The sequence below is a fragment of the Cotesia glomerata genome, linkage group LG8 (assembly GCF_020080835.1).
Source record: "Cotesia glomerata isolate CgM1 linkage group LG8, MPM_Cglom_v2.3, whole genome shotgun sequence".
Classification (NCBI taxonomy): Eukaryota; Metazoa; Arthropoda; class Insecta; order Hymenoptera; family Braconidae; genus Cotesia; species Cotesia glomerata.
Window position 1 is genome coordinate 7947161 of NC_058165.1, and position 26904 is coordinate 7974064.

General features: G+C 27.8%; 1 protein-coding gene and 1 long non-coding RNA gene across 3 annotated transcripts; one reads left to right on the forward strand and one right to left on the reverse strand.

Annotated features, from left to right (window-relative positions):
• Positions 1 to 2189: 2189 nt before the first annotated feature.
• On the reverse strand, positions 2190 to 4473 carry LOC123270742. Its single transcript, XR_006510690.1, has 3 exons — positions 4338 to 4473; positions 3062 to 3306; positions 2190 to 2477 (listed from the first exon to the last, which is right to left on the reverse strand). It is a non-coding gene; the product is annotated as an uncharacterized LOC123270742 (long non-coding RNA).
• Positions 4474 to 5565: 1092 nt separating this feature from the next.
• LOC123270348 (probable serine/threonine-protein kinase MARK-A) lies at positions 5566 to 26291 on the forward strand. 2 transcript variants are annotated; one of them, XM_044736347.1, is made up of 7 exons: positions 5566 to 6430; positions 9985 to 10197; positions 12270 to 12408; positions 18031 to 18157; positions 19889 to 20117; positions 23712 to 25552; positions 25607 to 26291. In XM_044736347.1, the coding sequence occupies exons 1-7, from the start codon at positions 6192 to 6194 to the stop codon at positions 26182 to 26184; spliced, it is 3366 nt and encodes a 1121-aa protein (XP_044592282.1). In that variant the 5' UTR covers positions 5566 to 6191; the 3' UTR covers positions 26185 to 26291. The 2 variants fall into 2 exon arrangements, with proteins under 2 accessions (XP_044592282.1, XP_044592281.1); XM_044736346.1 differs by having other exon boundaries at positions 5567 to 6430; positions 23712 to 26291.
• The last annotated feature ends 613 nt before the right edge of the window (positions 26292 to 26904 follow it).

The window sequence follows — 26904 nt, forward strand, 5'->3', positions numbered from 1 at the left end:
GTGAAGATTATTAACCGATCAAACTCATCGGTGTACTCTCCGTAATCTGTAATTACCTTCAATCACCGCAGTAACAACTTCTTGTATTTTTATTTTAAGAAGATCAGTCATTTTTTAAAAATATCGCAATTTAATCAATTTAATGTAAATTGTTTCTTTATTTGGTAGTCTTTAATTTATATCAAATTTAAAAATCATAATAATTGATTTTTAATTTTGAGTAATTACTTTGTTTTACATTTTCTTTATGGAGTAGTGAATTTTTAATTTTTAATAATAATAAAAAGAAGAATAATAATTTAATTTCAGTCGAGCCTATTATTCTTGAAAAAAAAAATTAGGAAAACGGTTGACCCTGAAGGCCATCCCTGCAACTTCCCGCTTATTCTATACCTAAACGCTTGAAATTGCACTTATGACGTTTTAGAGCTCTTCGAGCTCATAAATACAATTTGTGTATTTTGAGCTCTCCGAGCTCAAAAAATAGCTTTTGTATGCTTTTGAGCTCGAAGAGCTCAAAAGTTTGATAGAAATTTGATAAAACACTATTTTTTGAATTTTCAAATCGCAATAACTTTGGAATGAATGAACCGATTTTCACGCGGTTGATGGCATTCAACGCAGTTTTTTAAGCGTCATGAAAAATTTTTAAGTTTATATTGATAAAGCGGAAAACTTCGGAGTAATTCCGAAAAAACACTTTTTTCGGTTTTCTTTCGTCAACGATAACTCACGAACGAATCAACCGATTTTGACCGGACTGGCGGCGATTGACGTGGTTTTTTTATGTTAAGAGCTGATTAGTTTTTGGAATTGATCGGTGAAGCCGTTTAAAAGTTATTCCAAAAAAACCACTTTCGAAAAAAATTTTTTTGTAGTTTTTTTGCGATTTCTCAAAATCTACCAGTCCGAATCGTTTCAAAGTATATACAAAATCTAAGTTTGGTCAAGCCCTTTCGAATGGCACCAACCACAATCAAATCGGACAAACCGTTCAAAAGTTATAAGAAATTTACATACATTTACACACACACACACACACACACACACACACACACACACACACACACACACACACACACACCACCGCGGGAATAGTCAGGGAAGCTCCCTCGGACCTCGAAACGTCGAGATTCGATGAAAACTCGATTTTCGTAAAACGGGGTGAAAACAATAACTTCCCGATTTTTTTAAATCTTCGATTTTCTTAGCGGGAAGTTAAAAATATGCGTAATTTTTTGATGACGTCGGGAATCGAACTCCGTATTTTCATGTTTAAATCCTCAGATTATTTTCTCACGCTGAGACACTTTTTGGATGGGTCGTATTTTTTAAATAAAATTTTAATTTTACATTTCTTCTTATTTCAATCAATCAATATTTTACTGTGTTTATCAATTATTTATAAAAAAAATTAATTATGATTATATCAATAAATATAAAGATTGTTAGAACTGAATTTAAGAAGAAATGAGTTTCAAATAATTCATTGCACTCATAAAGAAGAAATAAAAATGATTTAGGTGAAAAAAATAGAAATTTTTGTTTCGAATTTCACCGGGAATCAAGCCCCGTATTCTTACGTTTGAATTCATACACAAAAAAAAAAATGTTCTTGAATCAAGTATATAATTTTGAAGAACTTCATCTTCTTGATTTGAGTAAAATAATTCTTAAACTAAAAAATTTTTACTTGGTTTAAGTAAATTTTACTTGATTCAAGAATTTTTCATCTTGATTCAAGACAATCATCCTCTTCAAAGTTATTTTCTTGATTCAAGAATTTTCCTCTTGAATCAAGTTAATTTTTTTTTCAGTGTAGACTTTTATCTCACGCTAAGACATTCTTGAAATGAGACGTTGTTTTTTTAATAAAAATTTGATTTATATTTCATCAATTTTTAATCAATCAACACATTTTATTGCTTCTATTCATTATTTTAAAAAAATTAATAATAATTACATTAATAAATTTAATATTAGTAAGTTTAAAAGAAAAAATTTGTAATTTTTAAAGATTAGAAAAAATTAATTTAAAAATACAGTACATTGTATTCATTTAGAAGAAATAACGAAAATAAATTATTATTTTCTTATAATTAATAATAATAATTCTTAAAAAAATAAGTAAAAACAGTCAACCATCTAAAAAATATTTAAAAAAAAACATGCGACATAAACCCATACCGGGTTAATAGCCGCCGAAGAGTTTTGACTTAACTCTCTTTAACCTCGGGTAAGTTTAATAGCGGCATAAATTTATAATAAATCACTCACATATAATACGACACCCGTCTATATATTATATATTATCCCAGAATTTATTATTTATTGTATTTTATTATAATTAAATGGACATCCGGAATATCGGATGTCCATGGTCCGAGAATTGTTGTTCAATTTCAGCAATTTCAGTCATGCGATTTGCCATGGGAGCAATCTTGGGATGTGGTTCATTTGCAGTTGACACGGAAGATCTGTGTATAAATAAATAAATAATAATAATAAAATCCATTTGCACATTTAAATTGTCTCTGGTAACTTTATATATGTATATATATTGCATTACGGGGGTACTTGAGTGGAGGAGGAATTAAGAAAGCTGGATGTAAGGTCACTGTGTGAAAATAAATAAAACAACAAATGAAAATAAGGAGGCTTGCAAAATAGTTTCGAAGGCCGGTCATCGTCTTTTGTAGTGCTGTATTTTTTCAAGGACATTTTAAAACTATTTTTCACTACTTTAAAAAAATTAATTAATTTCATAATTGTTAAATTTTTTCGAATAAATCAAAGAAGAAATATTAAAAATCTATAAATTGAAACTTAAGATGTGAAATAAAAAAAATTTTTAACAGTTTTTAAGTATTTAAATTATTGGATATTATAATTGACGTAAAAAATTTATCATAAAATTGATTGAATTATAATTATTACAGTCATTAAAGGTAAAAACGTAAGGAGATAAAATTTCTGGGAAATGATACAATCGCAGAAGGAAATACTCGGACAGAACTAAAAATAAGCATAAAGGGAAGAAAATAAAAAATAAAAAGCTTACTCAACATTAACAGAGATTCAATAGGACGTAAATACGTTCATTAACATATTAACTTATTCTCGAATCTTGCAATTTACCGGCTTATCGTTTCCTTGTATATTAAAGCCCCATAAAATCAGATGGTCCGAGTAAGTCCAATAAAATAAATAAATTTTAACATCCTGATTCGAGACGTTTCTTTGTTTACTTGGCACCAAACACTTTCTTTGTTCCGCTCGATTCAATCGAATGTTCATAAAAATGTTCTGAAAAAAACAATCAGGGATTCATCAATAGTGATAAAAATTACATTTTCAACTACGGACATTAAATCTTATCGAACAAATTTAATGTAATAATTTTATTTAGAATTTTTAATTAATTGAGTAAAGACTAGTTATCAAAAATTTCAGTAAAAAATGTTTAATAATAATTTGGAAGAAAATAAAAAAGTTCTTCTTTAAAATAGCCGGGAATTGAACCCCGACCTCACATATTTAGATGTAATGAATTTTATTAAATTCATAATTTAATTAACTTTATCTCACGCCACGATACTTTTTAATTGAATAATCATTCTTTACTAGAACTTTAATTTTATACTCTATTTATTTTTATCGTTCTAATGAATCATGAGAAAAAATTAATTATAATTATGATATTAATGTAAGTAAAAGTAAAAATTTTCAAATTTAAGAAATGAATTAAAAAATAAAGCAATTTCCCAAGCGTCACAAAAAAAAATGTTGACTTTTTGGTAGATTTCACTTAAGAAGAAGTTAAAAAATTAATAATCGTCAACTTAAATTCAACAAAACATTAACAAAAAAAAATTTGTGCTGCTTGAGTTGTTGTATTTGTAAAGAAAAAAAAAAAATAATTTGTAGGAAAAAAAAGGAACGGTTGATTTCACAGAATTTTACTTCTTGCCAAGACACTTTTCGAGAATTTCTTAAAGAAATTTATGTTTTCTAATCCTTTAATATTTTAATTTTTATTGTTTCTATAAAATATTAATTATAATTATTATTATTATTTTGAAAATTGTAAAATTAAAAATTTTTTAATTTTAAATTTAAGAAAAAATTAATTAAAAAAGTCTGAAAAATGGTTAACCGACAGGCCATCCCTGGAACTTTCCGCTTTTTTTGAGCTTGAAATGCTCGAAAATCTGCCTCAAGGTTAATTTTTGAACTCTTCGAGCTCAAAAATTCAAAAGTTACATAAAAAAAAAACAGTTATTTAGAAAATTTAAAATGGGTATAAATTTTGAACGCCTCGTTCGATTTTGACTTACTTGGCAACATTCGACGCAGTTTTCTAAGTTAAGAAAGGTTTCTGAATACTGGAGTTGATTAGTCAAGTATTTTGAAAGTTACTTCAAAAAAATAAAAAAAAAATTTTTTTTTTAGTTTTTATTTTTTGAATATATTTAAAACGGCTCGACCGATTGACTCCAAAATCTAATCAGCTCGAAGTCTCAATGAACACTTTCGAATGCCGTGTCGTTCACCTTGATTGGTTGATTCGTTCTCAAGATATCGCACAACAAAATTTATTCCTATACATAAATACACACACACGCACATACGGCCGGACGTCCAGCCGGAAATAGTCGCAACGGCTTCCTAGGATCTCAAAACGTGGAGATCTGATGAAAACTCGCATTCTCAAAATCGGACCGAAATTTATAACTTCCTACTTTTGATTATTTATCAATTTTCAAAGCGGGAAAAATCGAAGAGTCTTTAATATCCCCGACAATTGAACCTCGTCTTTCCACGATCGCATTTATAGACTTTTGCCTCACGTTAAGACACTTTTTTCGTAGTAAATTTTTATTTACCAAAAATTTATTTTTCTATTTCTTCAAATTTGAATTTTTTATTATTTCTATAAATTATTAATTGAAAATTCATTATAGTTATGATATTAATAAATATGAAAGTAAACATTTTTAATTCTTAAATCTAAGAAGAAATAATAATAATAATAATAACAAAAATTAATTTATTATAAAATCAAATCATCATTCTGAATCATTTCTTCACTGAAGAATTAATTAACAATTCATAATTCCAAACATTCGAGAAAAGCAAATTACTAAAATCCAATAAAAACCCGATTAATATGATTTCCAGAAAAATAACTAAAAAAAAATCCATGACTACCTAGCACCTACGTCACATAGATCGAACTCGAACTCATTATATTATAAATAGAAATAGAAATATAAGAAAAAATGCGCTGAATCAGAATCAGAATCAGAATCTGGAATAGTTTAGTAAGCTACGTAGCCGTCAAGACATACTTATTAGCTGTTACGACCAAAGTGGGAGAATAAATAAAAGTAAGCGTGATGGCACGGTATCCGCGGAAGTGGGGTAAAATGACAAACCGGAGCACCGAGCGTTGTCTACTCACGACTACGACACACGATATTATTATTATTATCATTATAATACAGAATACAGAGTACAGAGTAAGAAGTAAGTCAGAACAGAATAAGAATAAGTGGGAGAAATAAAAGGCTTTAAGATAAACCAACAGAGTGTATGGAGATGGAGAAGCCGCTTCCACATCCACCATCCAGCATCTTTGCTCCAGTACTCGGCTGCTTTTGGATCCCAGCGAACCTTTACTCGCGATCTGTCTTTCAAACTCTTTTCATTTTCTACCTTTTTTTATTGTTTTTTTTTTCTTTATTGACATTGAGCAATCCCGGATACGCGGTCATGAGATCAGGAACCGCGGAGGCTCACTTTGCCGAAGATAATTAATATTTATTCATTTTTAACACGTTTTTTTTTTTCGGATTTTCACCATGTGAAATTTTAATTGTGGATTAATTATAATTGTTTCCGACATTAAGTGTCAAGTTGTTGAAAAGTGTCTACAGAGGTAGTGATAAAGTCTCAGCTTCCGAGTATTTTATTAAATACTCTGTACTAATAAAAAACAAATTAAATTAATGTATCATTAAGTCAAGGCCGCTAAATAATGATTAATTATTATGAATTATGATAATCACAATGTGTAAATTGTTAGATGCGTAAATTAATGTGCGGTAATTAATTAATTATAATAAGACTTATAGGAAGGATTTAAATTATTATGTAACTGATGATTATTCACCTGAGAAACTCTGACGATGTCTTCGAAGAAATCTCCTGCGCAGCGGAAATTGTCCTCTAAAAGTGACCCCAAGAAATTAAACGGCAATTGCAAGGGAGAAAAAGTTGAGAGATGCAGGGGAAGGTGCAGGGTCCAGTGGAGCGAGAAGCATGTCAAGGAAGGTCTGGTGCTGGTCCAGGAAACTCAGCTGGCTAGAGTTGTCAAGACTGGACCTATTGCCGAACATTATGAAATCGATCCTAAGCCATTTGCGAGGTTTGTTTTTTTTTTATAGTTTAATTTTATAATTTTTTTTTCGGAATAATTGTACGACTCATTACACGACTTATAATAAGAAGCATCATAAAGAGCTTTACGACTGAAAAATTTTCGTCTCATTTCGGCAACTATTCTTATTATTATTTTGCATATCAATTGGAGATAGTCTATCTTAAAAATCTGGGTTAAATACTAAAAATATGAAAAAATTATAAGAAACTTTTCTTGTAGGAAATTATATTTTCTACCAAAAAAGTTCTAATCAATTTTCATCTATTTCTTATCATTTAGCCAGAATTTCAATTTAAAATTTGATTTCAATCGTCTCAGAGTAGTTCACGTATTTAGAAACTTTGAAATTTAAATTCTGGTCTGAATACTCAAGGTACGAAAAAATTGAAAGATACCTTTATTATAGGGAAGCCAAAATTAGAACTGATATCTTCAATTTTAAGAGGGTCTCTCGTGGAAAAAATGTAAATTCTTGGTTTCGCTGCTAGTTGAAAAATTTTTCCAGAGTATATGTAAAGCCAGGACTTTTTTGGAGTCTTTTAGACCATCATGCGGCTTTTGACCGAATGTTTTATGATAAAAATTTAATAAATTCGAGGTAATAGTCACTTGATCGAATTATTTTCCGATTTTATTTTATTTTATTGAAAAAAAAAACAAACCCAACAGCTTGCGCCATTAACAGGGTTAATAGAATTATACATAAAGTAAATATAAATTTATATATTTACAAAGCTTATTTTGATATAAATTTTGATCTAAAAGTGTTTAAATTTCGATTGAAATCGAGTTTATTGATTGAAGTCGCTAGTTTCCAAATTTTTTACTTCCGTGACTTAATTTTGAACATTAAAGTCCGATTGACATCAAATTTTCTGTGTATATTATACTTAAATATATACACATGTTGTACCTACATTACAAAAATAAAATAAACAATAAATGAGTTTTAAAAAAAATTTTAAGTGTTGCGTAATATAACTCTTTCATTATTTTTAGTTTTGATTTATGGTCTGAATTGAGGTTTTAATTTAAGAAATTATTTACCTCGATTAACCAAAAAAAAAATTTTTATTTTTTCTTTTATAAGTTTTTTTTTTTTTATTTCTTTTGGACAATTTATATGAATTTCCTTAAATTTATAGTGTGTTGAATAATGCCCTTGACTTTCTTTAGAATATTTAAATTTTTAATTTCTATTAAAGATATCTATCAATTTTATAATGCCATTTTTTAAATGATGAATAAATATTAACTAAAGCTCAGAAAATTAATAAACAAACTGATTTGTCAATATGATTGATTGATGAACTTAATATGAGTCGAAAAATTTATGAAAATACAATTTAATAAGACAAGATTAGTTTTGATTGGGGAAATTATTTACTTCGTTTAATCAAAGAAGAAATTCTTATTTATTCCTCTATAATTTTATTAAAATTCTTTTCGACAATCCACGTGGATTATCGTTGATTTATTGTATGTTGAATAATGTCCTTGACTTTCTTCAGAATATTTGATTGTTATTAATTCGTGACTCCGAATAATTGACGGTTAGCTAAGATAGTGACAATGAAAAAGTAGTGTAGGAGTTACAATAACAAATTTTTAAGGTCGTTGACGTCATTGTTCTCGTAATAATCGAATTCCACCAACGCAATGACCTGAGGATGTTAATGAAATCTAAATATTATGATTTTAATAATAGTTTAATAAATATTTATGATAATGATAATGGTTGTTTTTTCAGAATTATTTACCTCTGGTCTGGAAACTCGAAATTTATTCACCCATTAGTTTAGCATCACTATGAAGTATGACAATTTTAATCAACTTCTAGTCATATTTGTCCATTAGACATTTATTTATATTCCAGATGATAAATGATAATTAGAGTATTTTGATTTGCGTTGGCGTGATTTAAATACGTCATTTTTAATTGAGACAGGTCAGAATCTAAAAAAAATAATTAGTTATTAATTTATTCAATTATTCAATAACTGGTTAATTATTTGTTTTTCATGATACTTAAATTAAGAAACATCTGACATTTTTTATAATTTTTAAAAATAAATTGTTTTGAAAAAAACACTAAAAAATTTTTTTTAAATATCTTAATACTAAAATTTATTCTTCAAATTATTTTAAACTTTCATTCGAAACTTTTTTTATTCAAATTCTTCCAACATTCAAAAATACGATCTAAAAAATTTAGAAATTAAAAATAGGACTTAAGGATTGAAGATACGAAAAAATTATAAAAAACCTTTTTTGTAGAAAATTTAACCCTCTGCAAAAAAAGGTCCTCGCAATTTTTTCAGTATTTTTTATCATTTACCCAAAATTTTATTTCAAAATTCAATTTTATAAATCCGTGATTAGATCGAGTGTTGATGAATTATCAAATCAAAATTTTGGGTCAAATATTGAAGACACGAAAAAATAATAAGAAACTTTTGTTGTAGAAAATTAAATTTTATTTAAAAATCGTCCCTTTCAATTTCTCCGTATCTCTACAATTTAGCCAGAATTTCATTTAAAAATTCAATTTGATAATTACTTGATTAGATCACATATTAACATATTTAAAATTCACAAGTCTCAGTTAAATATTAGAGACAGGAGAAAATTTAATTTTCTAAAAAAAAAGTTTCTATCAATTTTTCTATATTGTACATCCTTTAGCCAGAATATTAAGTCAAACTTAAAATTTCATTAAAGTACTAAACAATAATCGTAATTTTCCAATCAAATGATATTAAATTTTGTGAAAACAATTTTTTCCAACAAATTAAGACCCAAAATTTCTAAAATTAGAAATATTTATCTAAAAGTATTGCTAGTAATAAAAAACAATTTTTAACTGAAAAATAATAAGTTACAATAATTAAACTAAATCAAAATGATAAAACGCTTGACTAATTTGAAATGAGCTTGAATGTTTACAACCATGAAGACAGTGCGTATTAATTTAAAACAATTAATCTTCCCAGTAATTAAATAACCCGATAAATATTCCCGGCTTAATAAATTAATCCGGAACTCGACAGTCAAAAAAACAATCAATTAGCAACAAAACTTCAATGAAGAGAGGCGTGAATCTTAAATCAAGTCCTTTTATGGATCAGCTATTAATTTTGTTGTGAATTTTCGAAGCCTAAATTAAAAAAATGAAACCGTATTAAAAATTATATTATTAATTTTTACAGTTTAAAGGTCGAGGGTAAAAATTTGAATAAATTGATTACGATCGGTATCCGAAGGGAATTATATTTTTATTTAAGATTTAAAAATATTTAATAAAATAAAATATGATCCATAGCCTTGTCAGGCGCCGCGGCGCTGACCTTGTAAGCCTTTAAATATATAAAACGTTTTTTAGTTGAGAGTCATATGATATTAAGAAATAAATAATAATATTTGAATTTATGTACTCACTCGACAATCAATCATGCTGCATTATTTATCATTATTATTATTATGAGTATTAATATTGTTAGTTTTGTAATTTAAAATAAAATGATTGTTATTTTTTGCAGCGGCCAGTGGGCAAAAGTTTATCGTTGCCGATCAATATCAACCGGTACTTTATATGCTGCGAAGTATTCATCAAGAACACGCTTCAATACTGATTGTAGTGCTGAGCTCCGTCATGAAATCGCATTATTGTCTCTTTGCTCACAGTCACCACGTGTTGTACGTCTCCATGATGTTTATGAAACTCCTAAGGAAATTATTTTAGTCATGGAATAGTAAGTTGTTTATTTTTTTTATTTATTTATTTATCAATTATTTAATAATGATTAAAATTTTTTTATTGAATTTTATATATTTTTAATTATTGAATAAGAATTTATGTTGATAATTTGATTGCTTTTAAAACATTGATCAAACAAGGACTGGTTAGGAAGAAGAATATCCACTGTAAAAAATTAAATATTTAATATATTCAAGTGTAAATTTAACACAAATTTTTTTGACGCAATAATACAAATTTCTTGACTGTGTATTGACAATTACTAGTAAAAAATATTTATATGAAAGATGGATTGAAAATTAATGAATTAATCAATAGTTAATAAGATTTAATATACTTTTAGGTATTTTTGATTCTAAATTAGGAATTTATCTTGATAATTTGAACGCTTTCATTGTTGTGAAACAATAGCTCAAAGCAAAGAGGTTAGGAAGAAGAATATCTTGACAATGACAATTTTAATGATAATTAAGGCCAGGACTTTCGCAGTTGTTTAAATGAGCATTCATATGTTTAACCTAAAGTTTTAATAAAGAAAAAACGCCAACTTCCTGGCTCTAATGATAATGATATTGACAATAATCATTGGAATACGATAAATGAAATGAAAATTAATGAACTAATAAGAAATAAAAAATTTTTAAATACATTTTTAGTGTTTTTAATAGAAAAAATAAGAAATTATGTTGATAATTTAAATGCTTTCATTAATTTAAAACAATAGTCATATAAGGATTTCATATGAAATTAAATTTGGTAGATTAATGAGTAGTTAACAATATTGAATATGATTTTGGGTATTTTTAATAAAAAGACAAGAATTTATGTTCATAATTCAAACGTTTTTATTGTTTTAATGCAAAAAAGTTAGAAAGAAGACTATGTTAATTAACATTAACAATGTCAATGATATTAATAATGACTATAGTGAAGAATATTTGTACAAGAAATATAATTAAATTCGTGGATTAATGAGATGTTATCAATATTTAACTAAATTTTAGGTATTTTTTATAACAAAATACGAATTAATGAAAATAATTTGAACACTTTTATTGTTTTTTAACAATGAGAAAAGTAAGGAAGGAGAATGTCTCAACAATAACAATAACAATGACTATATTATGATATTGAGGGTAACTATTAGTGAAGAATATTCGTGCAAGAAATATAATTCAATTTTGTAAGTTAATGAGTAGTTAACAATATTAAACTAAATTTAAAGTACTTTTGATTATAAATTATGGATTAATATAAATTATTTGAGCGTTTTTATTATTTAGAACCATTTTAAAGAAATTATGAAGAAGAATATATTGACAAATACAATTTTGATTTCAATGATATTAACTATAACTAGTGAAGAATGTTTTACCTAAGAAATATAAAGATAATTAATAAATTAATGATGTTAATCGTTTATTTAATGGTTACAATGACAAAAAGTTACTCGATTAAAAAAAAAAATTTCTTAAAAATTCCATTGTAATCACAAGTAATTAATTTTTTGCAAATTTTAAACAATTTTATTTTTTAGCTGAAGAAATAAAAATTTTTCTGAGTGACCCGTTGAAAGAAAGTTTTCTAGATTTGGAAAAAATATAATTTTAGATAGCCAACTTGTGAATTTTCATCCAAAATGGTTTTTTCCCAAATCTAGAAAATTTTTTATCAATAAGAAAGTTACAATGAGAAAAATTTTTATTTATTCTCATGAGAAATAAAATTGTTTAAAAATTTTAACACATTAATTTTTTATTACAACATTACTCACTTTTTTCAAAAGAAATGTTTTCTCTTAGTGTACATCAAAACTTTTAGATTAAAAATAGAAATATCTTCAGAAAAATTTTTCTCTAATAAGAAATTTACTGTTTTTAACCAAAAAGTATTCTGTCACTGTATTAATCAACACAAATAACTAATTTAATTATTTTTTGTAAAAAAAATTATAAAAAATTAATCAAACAAGACTAATGTAAAAAACAGATTAACAAATAAGATAAAGAATAATAATAAAAATTTTTGACTGAAACAGTTAGAATAAATGAATTTTTGATTTTTCAGTGCACCAGGTGGTGACTTACAAACGCTAATAGACGGTGACTTAGTGCCACTAGAAGGAGACGTAGTACATTTTGTAAAACAGCTTGTAGAAGGACTCGCCTACCTCCACGAGAGAAATATCGCCCATCTGGATATCAAGGTAAGACGCAGTAGGTAATACAATGTGTGTAAGGTTTACGATGACCATTCCTATCCGGTCAGCTCAAAACAATCTTCCACACACGAGAAAGGTGTTTAAATATGAATATACAAGACACTTTGCTTATATTATCATTAACATCGACTTCCTTATTTTCAATAAAATCACCCGCAAAAATAATAATGATAAGGTTTAATTAGATGAGCCTAAAGGATATTAAATTCCCTCTAAATTGATTAGTTACATCACTATATTACTTTAAAAATATCAACCTGCGAAAAACCGCGAAATCGAAAAAAGATTAAATCAATAATTGTTTTTTTTTTTTTTAATATTCTATAGATTTCTTTGTTATATTATAGATGATTGATAATTTTGAATCTATATTTAAAATAACAACAATAATAATAATTTTTAATTTGACGATAACTGTTGACAACAGAAACCAGTTTGTTAAAAATAATAATAATTTATCTAATTATTTTTTACTTTATAAAAATAATACGACGGTGTCTTTTCTTTGTCAGCGAATTAAAAAAAATATTATATTAATAATACATATCTCGATATCAAGCTCACTTAGTTATTTACTGGGACATTAAAAAGACGGGTTATTAATTTCCGTGTTTGTATTTTGATTTTACGACTCAGATCCAACAATCAAGGATAGGTTGTTGTCTTGCTGAGCGACCATACTGTGCGTGGTGGCTTTTAAAGTAACATAGAATTTAATTACCACCCGGACTCTTTACTGGTTACTGTTTACTGTTTAATGTTCTTATTCATTGTGGCTCGCTTTGTTTATTTCTTATTTTTTGTGAGCATGCTTTTAGTTTAAAAAATTAAAAACAAGTTAAAGAGTGACGACGCGGACGCGATTCTGCGATAACGAGGGAAACAAATTCTATTTCCATTTACAGAACCTTACTGAAGACAAAGGAGCTTATTCATTAGTTTAATTAATTATAATTTACAATTATTCTGACTAATTTTTAGTTTAGTAATTGCTTGTCAATTATTTTTATTAATTGCCGGTGAAAAATTAAAGAATTAATAAATTTGTAGTTTTTTAAGGTATCATGATTTTTAGCAGGTGAAGAAATATTGATACGCACTTAGATGAACGAAGAAAGAAATCATATTCATTGAGAATTATTAAATCAAAAACAAAAGAAGTATAGATTCTATTTTTTTTAATCAATTGGCAATTATATCATCTTAAAAATCTAGGTTAAATACTAAAATGATGCAAAAATCATAAGAAACCTTTCGTGAAGGAAATTTTATTTTCTACCAAAAAAGCCCTTATCAATTTTCATCTATTTCTTATCATTTAGCTCAAATTTCAATTTCAAATTTGATTTCAATCGTCTCAGAGTAGTTCACGTATTTAGAAACTTTGAAATCTAAATTATGCACAGAAAAAAAGGTTCACTTGAGCCAAGAAAATATTTTTCTTCCTAATTATTTTCTTGAGCGGAAAAAAATTTTTTTTTTGACACAAGAAATTTTACTTATTCCAACAAAATTGATTCTCTTGCTTTAAGAAATACGTATCTTGATCCAATAAAATTTATTTAAATCAAGAAAATCTTCTTGTTTTGAGAAAATTCAGCCTCTTGCTCCAAAAAATTTCGTTCTTGATAGAAGTAAATTTTCTCAAGGTGAGAAAATTTTTTTCTCAGCTGAAATAGGTGGCACTGCTTCCCTAAAGTATTTAAAAATCTTGATCAAATATAAAAATTTATTGTATCAAGTATTTATGATAATTTGAATGAAGAAAAAATGACTTCCACCAAGAATAGAATTTCAAGAAAAATTTTTACTTCAGCCAACACAACTTCGGTCTTCCTTCAGGCACCCGAAAATTCTCTTGAGCCAAGAATTTTGTTCTCCAGTCATGAAATTTTTCTTTCTGTGTGGTCTAAATACTCAAGATACAAAAAAATTAAAAGATACCATTATTGTAGGAAATTTTATTTTCTATAAAAATGGTCCTTATTAGTTTTCCTGTATGTCTAATCTTTCAGCCAGAATTAGAACTCTAACTAATATCTTCAGTTTTAAGAAGAGGCTCTAGTGGAAAAAATACAAATTCTTGGTTATCGCCGCTAGAAGAAAAGTTTTTCCAGAGTATATGTAAAGCCAGGAATTTTCTTGAGTCTTTTAGACCATCACGCGGCTTTTGACCGATTGTTTTATGATAGAAATCTTTTAAATTCGAAGTAATAGTCACTTGATCGAATTATTTTCCGTTTTTGATCTAAAAGTCCTTAAATTTCGATTGAAATCGAGTTTATTGATAAAGTATCTAGTTTCCAAATTTTTTACTTTCGTGACTTAATTTTGAACATAAAAGTCCGATTGACATCAAATTTTCTGTGTATATTAATATACTTAAATATATCTACATTACAAAAATAAAATTAAGAAAAATTGAGTTTTCAAACATTCTAGGTGCGTATAACCCTTTAATTATTTTTAGTTCTAATTTTTTGTCTGAGTTGAGGTTTTGATTAAGGAAATTATTTACCTCGTTTAACTAAAGAAGAAATTCTTATTTCTTCCTCAATTTTTTAAAAATTCTTTCGGACAATCTACGTGGATTACTGTTGATTTATTGCACGTTGAATAATGTCCTTGACATTATTTAGAATATTAAAATTTTTAGATTCTATTGAAGATATCTATCAACTTTATAATGCATTTTTTAAATGTTGAAGAAATATTAATTAATTAAGGGCCAGTTTTTCAATCCGGGATAAAATTTTATCCGAGATAAAAGTACTGCCATTATGATAAAAAAATAAATAATTCAGCACAGTGATATTGCTTACGAGTAATTCTCCTTGAATTCAGTCACTTATTTTGAATTAAAATAAATAAACACTAGCCACATGTCACAGAAATATTCACCTCCAACTGTGACAACTTCCTGATTGTAAATAAATAAAATAAAAATTAGGAAAACGGATGACCCGGAAGGAGATCCCTGTAACTTCCCGCTAATTTCATACTTAAGCGCTTGAAATTGCACTTGTTGTTGCTAATGTTGTTGAGCTCTTCAAGCTCCAAATTACAATTTATGTATTATTTTGAGTTTTATGAGCTCAAAGAGGTAAGCTGTTCTATGCTTTTGAGCCCTTCGAGTTCATATCTTGCCTTTGACATATATATTATTAATTTATAATTGTGTTAATTAATTTAAAATAATTTAAATGACACAATAAGAGGTTATTATTATTTTTATTATCTATTTATTTATTTTTATTTAAATAAACGACCAAATTCATGGAGGACTAATTGAGAGCAATATCACGTCGCTGAATTATTTATTTATTTTTTTTTATTTTATTGGCGGTACTTTTATCTCGGACAAAATTTTATCCCGGATTGAAAAACTGGCCCTAAAGCTCATCAAATTAATAAACAAACGAATGCGTCAATATGATTGATCGATGAACTAAATATGAGTCGAAAAATAAATGAAAATAAAATTTAATAGGACAGTATGTCGAACGATTACTGAATATATAGTACATTAAGTTAGTGACACAGGACACCATATACGATTTATGGTAAGCCTGGGGTTACAAGTCACACTTAACTTGTAAGTTCCACATCGTCATTGGCAATGCTGCTTCTGCAAGTTTAACCTGCTCTGCTGCTGCTACAAAAAACATAATCACCATTACATCTCCAACATTAAAATATATATATATACTTCGACGTGATACCCATTTTGGTTAAGACCGATTACCGTTTTATCTCGACAAATAAGCAACAGACAACACCAGCAACATCAATCGGTTCTGTTTCTGTTTCTGTTTCATTATAAATCCCTGACGGATCTTCCTTTGATCTTTTATATAAATCTTATTGCTATAAATAAATTTATAACTAAATATGGTTACAATAAACATTTAATTATTCTTACTGAATATATCTCTTAATTAATCTCAAGTTTTTTCAAAATTTTTCATTCAGATGTCTTTATAAAAATTTATTATAATTTTTATATTCTTCTTCTCTGTTATATAACTTCAATTAAAATCAATTTTATTTGTAAATTACATTCAATTTGAAGTTTTTTTTAAAACTTTTCACTTCAAAGTTTTCATAAGAATTTATGAAATTTTTTGCGATTCTTCTCTATTATATAACTTTAATTAAAATTAATTTCAACTATAAATTAAATTTCATTATAAATTTTTCACTTGAAAATCTTCATAAAAACTTATTATATTTTTTAAAATTATTTCTTTATCATATACCTTCAATTTAAATTATTTTTAATTATGAATTACATTTAGTTTAAAATTTTTTCAAAATTTTCTATTCAGACTTCATAAAAATTTATTAAATATTTTTAATTTTCTTTGCTATTTTAAAATTTCAATTAAAATTAATTTTCATTTAAAATTATATTTAATTTCGAATTTTTGTAAAAATTGTTTTCCTTATAAGTCTTCATAAAAATTTGTTATTTTTCTTATGATCTTCTTTTACTACAAATAATATTTAAAATAAAATGTTTTTAAAAATTGTAAAGCTAAAATTCTTCATAAAAATTAATAACATTTATTATATTATTCTCTATAAGAAAACATCTTTATACAAAACATGAAATTAAATGAATAATAACAAACTATCATCATTTCTTCTTTTTACAATTTTTTATTTATATACTTACAACTTATCACAAAATAAAAAGCCTGTGTACAACATTTATAACAGACATCAAATTTTTATATTTAAATCGTAACATATAAAATCAAGTTGTACAATCTTAATAGTACATAATAGTGGGCATAAAAGCGTTTTCTCTGATTTAAATGCGAGTAGATCGTTGACCACACCCTATTTAGTTCTCCCCCGGGTCTCGGTGAATCATTTGCTACATTTTTACAATTACTTTTATTCGTATTATAGCAAAAAATAACCACTAAAAATTAAGAGCTGGGAAAGCGTAATAACTTTGTATTAAAAGTTAGCTTCTTCATTATTATTAACATTATTATAATAATTGTTAATAATTTGTTGAATAAAAAAAAATAGAACATTTATTTTTGAATATCGCCAGGAATTGAACCCTGTCTATCATTATTTAGTCAATAAAGACTTTACTTCGTACTAAGACATTTTTCAAGTTAAATTTTTTAGTGAAAAATTTTATTTTATATTTCTTCAAATTTCAATTTTTTATTTTTCCGATATTAATAAATGTAGAAGTAAACATTTTTAATTTTTAAATTTAAGAAGAAATTAAATTAACAATAATAATTATTTTTATTCACTTAAAAATAATAATAATTATTATTATAATAATAATAATAAAGGCGTTGTCAATAGGCAGTTACGACGGTAACCACTCAATCGTCTTGATCGAGTCTCGAGGGCAAAACCAGTAAATTCCCACGTTCAAGACTAAAAAAAAACCCGTACTGACCACTTTTATTTATATTTATATTTATATTTATATTTATAAACCTTTTTTACTTTATATAATATAATATTGTGTCAGAAACTTATTGGAAAGTCAATGACTTATTACTTACTCCCATCTGTCTTTGTTATCATTTATCATCAATCAAATATTAATTAACAATTACTGTTTTCTAGCCTCAAAATTTGGTGATGATGGGAAGCTTTCCTGAGTGCGATGTTAAGCTATGCGACTTTGAAATCTCTCGCGTTGTTCTTGAAGGCACTGAGGTAAGGGAGATCCTTGGTACACCTGATTATGTTGGTAAGTTTCATTAACAATATAATAATTAATTAATATAATTTAAATTAACAGACGTTGAAAAATCTTAAAGATTTGTATAATTACCAAATTATTATAAAAAAAATTAAATAAGAAGAAATTAAAAAAAAAAAAATTACAAATTTGAATTCTTAAAAAATTTTTTTTTTATTATAATGTAGTTAATAAAATTTAAAAAATTTTTTAATGTTTCTTGATTTTAGTTATTTTAGGGGGTCATTCTAGTACTGGTGTTCGAAAAAAAGCAAATATTCATGATTTTTTTTACGCATTAACTATCATAAATATTAATATTAAATTATCCAGCTCAACAAATCCACTCTTGAATAACACAATAAATATCTAAATTTATTTTTTTTTATATTTTTTATATGAATAAACAACGGGTAAACGGAGCTCCTCTGAAAATTGGTATGTCGCTGACGTACACACTGATAGAAGGATTTGTTTATAGTTAAAAATATTTGTTAATATTTAACAAGTCATTCATTAGAGACCACTTTTTAGTCCTTAACAAATATTTCTTAGTATTTAAAAAGATTTATTAATATTTAATAAATGAATATCAGATTTATTAAATACAAAAAAATCATTTTAAATACTAAGAAATATTTGTTTAATACTAAAAAGTAGTCTCTAATAAATGATTTGTTAACTATTAACAAATATTTTTTAATACAAATAAATCCTTCTATCAGTGCATGATAACTTGATAATGGCTCATTTGAAACACAAAAAACAAAATTATTTACCTTCAATATATGATTAGTTATTGCACTAGCGACGGAGATTAATATTTATTAATAAATAACAAAATGACGGACATTTAAAAAAAAAAAAACTGAAAAATAAGGCTTTTTTACAGTTTTGAGTCCTAAAAAAATAGTAAAAATTTTAATTTGGTTGTAGCTGATGCAATCGCTACTAAGGTAAAAGACCCCATTGGTGACACCTTTAACCCCTATTAGTGGCACTTTTTCTATCAATGAAAAAATGTTCTACTTGGAATAAAAATTAAAAATTTTTTTGATCTAAAGGTCTTAAAGATTAAAAAAATAATCATTATTGAAATTAATGATTTCATCAATTGAATAATTACTAAAATCAAAGAAAGTGTCAGTAATGGGGTCCCCACCACTAATGGGGTCTTTTACCCTACTAAGTATACTGAAAAAAAAAAAAAAATTAACTTGAATCAAGTAAAAAATTCTTGAACCAAAAAAATAATTTTAAAAAGTTTCATTGTCTTGAATCAAGACGAAAAATTCTTAAATCAAGTAAAATTTACTTAAACCAAGAAAAATTTCTTAGTTTGAGAATTTTTCTACTCAAATCAAGAAGATTAAGTTCTTCAAAATTATTTACTTGATTTAAATACATTTTTTTCTGTATAGAATATTTGATTTAACTTACATTAAGATTAACATGTTTAAAGTTTTTTTAATTAAAAAAAAAAAATTTACTTAAAGTCAATCAGTGATATCGACACCATACAAGATCCACATAAACATCGTAAAATAATATAGTTACAGTGGTCAAATAATTTTTTAACACAATACTTTTAGATATATGTACTTTTAAAAAATGTAACAAAAAATTTTTTTTTTGAAAATTACAAACCAGAATGACCTTTTAATGAATTCGTTAATTTATTGAATTATGAGAAATTAAATAATTTTATATTGACAAGTACTTATTTGAAAAATTATTTAGCGCCAGAAATCCTGCACTACGAACCGATAACCCTGGCAGCAGACATGTGGTCCCTTGGAGTGACAACGTATGTATTATTGACGGGGTTTTCTCCCTTCGGTGGAGAAACTGACCAAGAAACTTTCCAGAATATTTCATTGGGAGAAGTTGATTTTCCTGAAGAATTGTTTGAGGATGTTTCTACACAGGCGAAAGACTTTGTTGCCAAGCTTCTCGTGCTTGACCCTAGGTATTTCTTCTTAATATTTATGAATTAGTTAATAAAGTAATCAGTCAAAAACTTTTAAGAGATAATACGCACTTAGAAATAGAAAAAAATTAATTTTTCTTTTATATTTTTCACTGGAATATTTAAATTGTTAAATTCTGACGACTCAAGCTAAAGATATCAGTCTGGCCTTATCTATACTCTAAAAAAAAATTCTATAAGCGAGAGACAGTCGCCACCTGGCGGTAAAACCAAGAACTAGTTTTCTCTTAATTATATTTTTCAGTAATAAATTCAAGGATTAATATTTCCGTAATTTTTTTAATTAATCACCAAATAATAATTTATTGTAACAGAAAATTTTTTTGGTTTATTGAATTTCAATGATTAAAACTGAAGATATCACACGAAAAAAAAAAAATTGGGGCTGCCACATGATTTTCATGTGACTGCCACATCATTTTTTCATGTGGCTACTACATGATTTTCATGTGGCTGCTACATGATTTTCCTGTGGCAGCCACATGATTTTTTCATGTGGTTGCCACATGATTTTCATGTGACAGCAACATGATTTTCATGTGGCAGGCAATACTATAATAATAGTTAAAACAACAATAATAATTATCATGATGATAACAATGATAATAATCGATATTATTAAGAGAATAAGAAAAATTTTGTGGTCAGTAAATTTTGATGATAAAATGGGTTTTTATGGTTAAACTTGGTATCATTAGAAAGGTCTTGATCTGGAGTTGTGCCTTTTCAAGGTTTCATATCATTCTCACTAATAGTCAATTTATTATGATAAGAATTAAGGCTGCATGCGAAAATGCTCTATCTCTAGATACATAATTAAGAAATGACCTTGCATCTGGTGAACTATTGCCATTTTTAAAGATATAAGCTCATCCTGACATTACACTCATCGACACCTTTCATTTGAGTACCCACATCAACTTTTCATATATTTATATATATTATATATATGTATGTATAAAAAAAATATCAAAATGCATGTGGGTTCTCAAATGAAAGCTCTTGATGAGTGTAACATCGGGAAGAGCTTACATCTTTAAAAATATCACTAATTGAGAAATGACCTCGTATCTCGTGAACTATTGACATTTTTAACGATATAAGCTCATCCCGATGTTATACTCATCGAGACCTTTCATTTGAGCACCCACATCAATTTTTTCATATATTTATGTATATTATATATATGTATATATGAAAAATATATCAAAATGCATGTGGGTACTCAAATGAAAGCTCTTGATGAGTGTAACATCGGGAAGAGCTTATATCTTTAAAAATATCATTAGTTGACAAGATAGCAATGTCGGTACTTAATTATTGACATTTTTTAAGATATAAGCTCTCCCCGATGTTACACTCATCAAGAGCTTTCATTTGAGTACCCACATGCATTTTGATATATTTTTCATATATACATGTATATATAATATATATAAATATATGAAAAGTTGATGTGGGTACTCAAATGAAAGGTCTCGATAAGTGTAATGTCGGGATGAGCTTATATCTTTAAAAATGGCAATAGTTCACAAGATGCAAGGTCATTTTTTAATTAAGTATTTAGAGATAGAGCATTTTCGACTTTAATTCTTATCATAGTAAATTGACTATTAGTGAGAATGATATGAAACCTTGAAAAGGCACAACTCCGGGTCAAGACCTTTCTAATGGTACGAAATTTAACCATAAAAACTCATTTTATCATAAAAATATACTGGCCACAAAATTTTTCTTATTCTTTTAATAATTTAGATTATTATTATTATCATGATAATTATTATTTTTGTTGTTTTAACTGTTATTATAGTATTGCCTGTCACATGAAAATCATGTTGCTGTCACATGAAAATCATATGGCAGCCACATGAAAAAATCATGTGACTGCCACAGGAAAATCATGTAACCGCCACATGAAAATCATGTAGTAGCCACATGAAAAAATCATGTGGCTGCCATAGGAAAATCGTGTGGCAGTCACATGAAAATGATGTGGCAGCCCCAATTTTTTTTTTTGCGTGCAGTTTGAGTTCAAATTCTGACTGAAAGATGAGAGATACGGGAAAACTAATAAGAACCATTTGTGTCGAATATAAAATTTCTTACAATAAAAGTATTATAAGATTTTTTTGTATCTTCAGTATTAAAATTTTTTCACTTTTTAAACACGCGATCTAATCCGAGATAATTTGAATCAAATTTGAAATTGAAATTCCAGCTAAATAATAAGAGATAAATGGAAATCCATGAGAACTTTTTTGGTAGAAAATGAAATTTCCTAAAGAAAGGTATCATAATTTCAACGTATCTTTAGTATTTAACCTAGATTTTCAAGATTTGATAATTTCTTATTGGTTTTGACAAAAACAGAATCTATTATTCTTTATTTTTTGATTTGAGGATTCTGAATGACTTTGATCATTTGATGATCACCAGATAATATCTTATATTACCGTGATTTTGTTGGATTTTTGAATTTCGATTAAGGAGTTACATGGGTTTCACGGTTTCAAAAAATCGATTTTTTTAAATGTTTCATTAAATTCTACAACATCTCTAGAATATTGTCCTAAAGTTTCAAATTGATTCGAATAATAGAATAATAGTTTCGGAGATACAGTTTTAAAAAGTTACACTCAAGGCGCTGTTGTATTGTCACCCAAAACTTTAAACGCGTTTTTCTCAAAACTATGTTTTCAAAGATGGTGGTCAAGATTTCTCGAAAACTACTCAATCGATCTTGATGAAATTTTAGACAGGCTTTCTAGATATAATTTGCAAGGTCTGGAACGAAGAATTTTTTTTTTTCAATTACAACTATTTAAAAAAAAAAATGCCGCGAAATTTGAGCCAAATTTTTAATTTTTTTGTAAAGACCTCTGCCAAAAATCCAATTTTCATTTTTTTTCCTTCGTTCAAGACCTAGTTTGAAGTCTTAACTAAAGCACATATTTTTTTTTTTTCACTTCAAATAATCCTGTTAGTTCTGCTGTCCACGCGGACGTATCTTTTTTCTGAGGGCTCGCCGGGAATGACGTCACATAAGCAGAGTTTTTAATATTTTTTTTTTAATTTCAGTGATCCCTTATTAAAGATGTATCTTTAGACAGTAAAAAGTTTGAATAAAATATTTCATTTTTTATATTAAAAAAAAAAATTGTTGAAAATAGACTATTTTTTCCCGGAGGAAACCCAAGTAACCCCTTAAAAAATGAAGATATCGTGCTCACCTTTCGTTAGAGAACTTTCCGGAGATCGTCGTCAGGAGCTACGAATGTCGTTATTTGCCCAAAAAAAGAACTTGTAAATACTGTTTAAAGTTACTTTTGTAAATATCAGTTTCCATATTAATCAATTAAAATCCTCCTCAAAAAAATGGTTCAAAAATCCCTTCTTTCCATCTACTAAAAAATGCATAACCCTCAAACAAAGTAACTAATTCACTCAATCAAACCTAACCTAATTCCATACAAAAAAAAGTTTGGAAAATCCAAAAATTCTACCTGCGTATAATCTCAAACAAATTTCGTGCGCCAACAGCTTCTAAATTCTAACTTTGTAATTTGTTCACAGTGCACGTATGTCAGCAAAACAATGTCTGCGCCACGATTGGCTGCGAGCAGCACCAACCCAAGCCTCACCGCACCTCCGCAGGTACTTATCAAAGTCCCGGGAAGTATTACTAGAACGCGTCGTCAGCAGGGAGAACTTGCGACGCGTAGCTCTGATGAATCAGCAGCACCCATCAACATTAACATCAAGTCAAGCTAGTCTGAGCGACCACCAAGGTCAGCTGGCTGACGGACTCAGTCAGAGTGAAATGTGTCTCCACATGACTACCAGCGTAAATCTCATCAACAGCCAGTGTTACAATCATCCAGCATCCGGAGATTCGCAGACTTCTTTGGACTCTTCACTAAGCCTGGCGACTTCCCAAACAAGCTTAAACTCCCAAGCCAGCCTAGCAACTAGTCAAAATTACCTTCTGAATGCCGAGCAAACCCTCGGACTACTCAACCAAGTACAAAGTCGTTCTCAAGCTAACTTGAACCATGCAAATCGTCGTGGTTTGCTCTCAAGAATGCGAAGTCTAAACCAAATCCAGTCCCAAGCGTGTTTGACGATTCGCTCGCCGCATCAAAAGGAGTTTATGATGAATCCTCTGTTTGGAAGCCGGTCACGGGAAAAACTCTACGGACTTAAGTGTCTGTCGAAGTCTCAGGGTGTCCTCGATATTTATCACAGCCTGGAGTCGATCAGAAAAACCACTAAGAAAGATAACAGTAAAAATACTCCTAAATTTTTGAATTCCAGGTTTTCTTCCCGCGCTTTGGAGCGCTGCGAGAGCGCCGGTAATGTTCTGACATCTTGCGACCAGGATTTTGAGACAAAAGACGAAAATCCCCCAATTATCTCCTCGGAAAGCGAACCGACCCATCAGGAGTTGAAGGAAGAGAAGAAACTTGATGAGTCTGAAGAAAACTTGGACAGTTTGCAGTCTGTGGAGTCTGATACGTTGACGGAAGACTCTGATGAGATTGATCAGCGAATTAAGCAGAGTGTTAGGCAGAATTCAGACATTTCTTCTCACTCTAATAATTCTGGTAATTCGGATGATAAACATTTTGATGAACCTTCAGAGTCGGAGAATGATGAGCCGAAATACACGGTCGCGCAATTGGTCAGTGCGTTTAATAAGCATCAGGAAGTTGCTTCTAAGTCTAGTTTGGAGGCGATAATGACTGAAAAGAGGGTCAATGAGGTTAATTTTCCGACTGGGCCTAAAGCGCTCAGGTTGTTTATTCCGGATATTAATATTCAGGAGCGAGGGATTGTCAGGAGAAATACTAGTTACAAACCTAGAAAAAATTGGGAGGAACTGAGGAAACGAAATGAGAAGAATGAAGGGTTGATTAAGGATTTGGACAATGACTCGGGGAATGAAGATGAAGATGATTTGGTTAGTGATAGAGGAAAGGATGCGGAGGGGGAAAACAAGAGCGGGTGGACGGAGTTGTTTGAAGAGGGGATTGAGGAGAGGTTTGAGAGAAATGTTGTTATTAATGAGAAGTATAAACAGTGTGTTAATGTTGCTAATTCTATGTTGAGTAAGGAGAGCGAGATTATTCGAGATGGTGGTAAAGAAGAAAGGAAATCTTTTGCTAGAGAAGATATGACTAAAGTTAGTCACAAGGAAGATGATGGTAAATCTTTTGATATAGGAGGAATTATTAAATCTAGGAGTAGGGAAGAAATTATTAAGTCTAGTAATAAAGAAGGAATCATTAAGCTGGTTAATAAAGAAGAAATCATTAAGCCGATTCATAAAGAAGAAACTAGTGAATCTTCTAATAAAGAAGATATTATTAAGCCGATTAAGAAAGAAGAAATTAATAAATCTAGTAATAAAGAAGGAATTAATAAATCTATTAGTAAAGAAGAAATGATTAAACCTATTCATAAAGAAGAAATAATTAAATCAAATATTACAGAAGAAATCATTAAGCCGATCAATAAAGAAGAAACAAATACATTTTCTAATAAAGAAGGAATTATTAAGTCTAGTAGTAAAGAAGAAATGATTAAGTCAAATAATAAAGAAGAAATAAAAGTAAATGAAAATAAATATCAAAATTCACGTTTATCATATTTAAAAGAACGTATGCCAAATTATATATATCCCGAGGTATTAGTTTGCCCGAAGGATGAAGAAGAAAAAAAGAAGGTTAAGAGAGACAGTTCTGTTAATTTAAAAGATATTTTAAAGATGGATGGTAATAAAGACGCGCAAAAAAATATAGAAAAATTGAGAAAAAGAACTTCAATTACTAAAATTATAGTTACAGATGAATTCAATAAATCTTGTGACGAAGATAAAACTAAATTGAGATTAGAGAAGGATAAAAGTGAAGAAAAGGAGAAAAAGATTGGTGAGGAAAAAAAAATATGGGGAAAAGTTTGCACCGGATCTTACACGCGAGCAATGGAAAAATTCAACGGGAAGAAAAATATCGCGGAGAATTTGAAGAGTAAGCGTAAAAAATAAATTTGAGTTAGTGATTATTTAGAAGACTGAGAATTATACATTGACTGTACTTAATTTGTTTTATAAGAAGAATAAAAAAAGTAATTGATTGCCTCGATAACATTTTATGGAAAGCCTCGATCTAGATTTTTTGTTGCCTTTTATCGATCTCGTTGTTTGTTATGTATGTCTTTATCGCAGAATTGAATCGTTAAATGTGTATGATGGAAAAAACCGGTTGCGCTGAGCAGTCAATTGAAAAATCGCGTCAATTGTGCGGTCAATAAAAAAAGTTTATCTTTAAATTTAATTCTACTCAATTACACACACTTGTAATTAGATATTGGTTTTACATTTTTATCTTACGGTTATATTAATAAATAACTAATTAAATATGCAGATCAACTTATATAATGCAATATAATATGTATATTGAGATTTTAATCTCAGTAATTTATATTTAAAAAAAAAAGTTATTAAATGCAGCGTTAATTTAATCTCGTAAATTGTCTGTCACCATCAACGTGATTGCTATCTTATTATTATTAAAATCATGTTACTGTTAATTATTATTAAATTACAACCGACTTTACTTAAGATATTGATCTGTAGACAAATAGGTAACAAGTTTCCTTACTCTAAGGAATTATTAATTACAATGTTCCTATTTTTTTACGAGTATTTACGCTGTGAGAAATTTTTATTTAAATTTAGAAAAAAAAATTTTTGTAATTTTTTCGT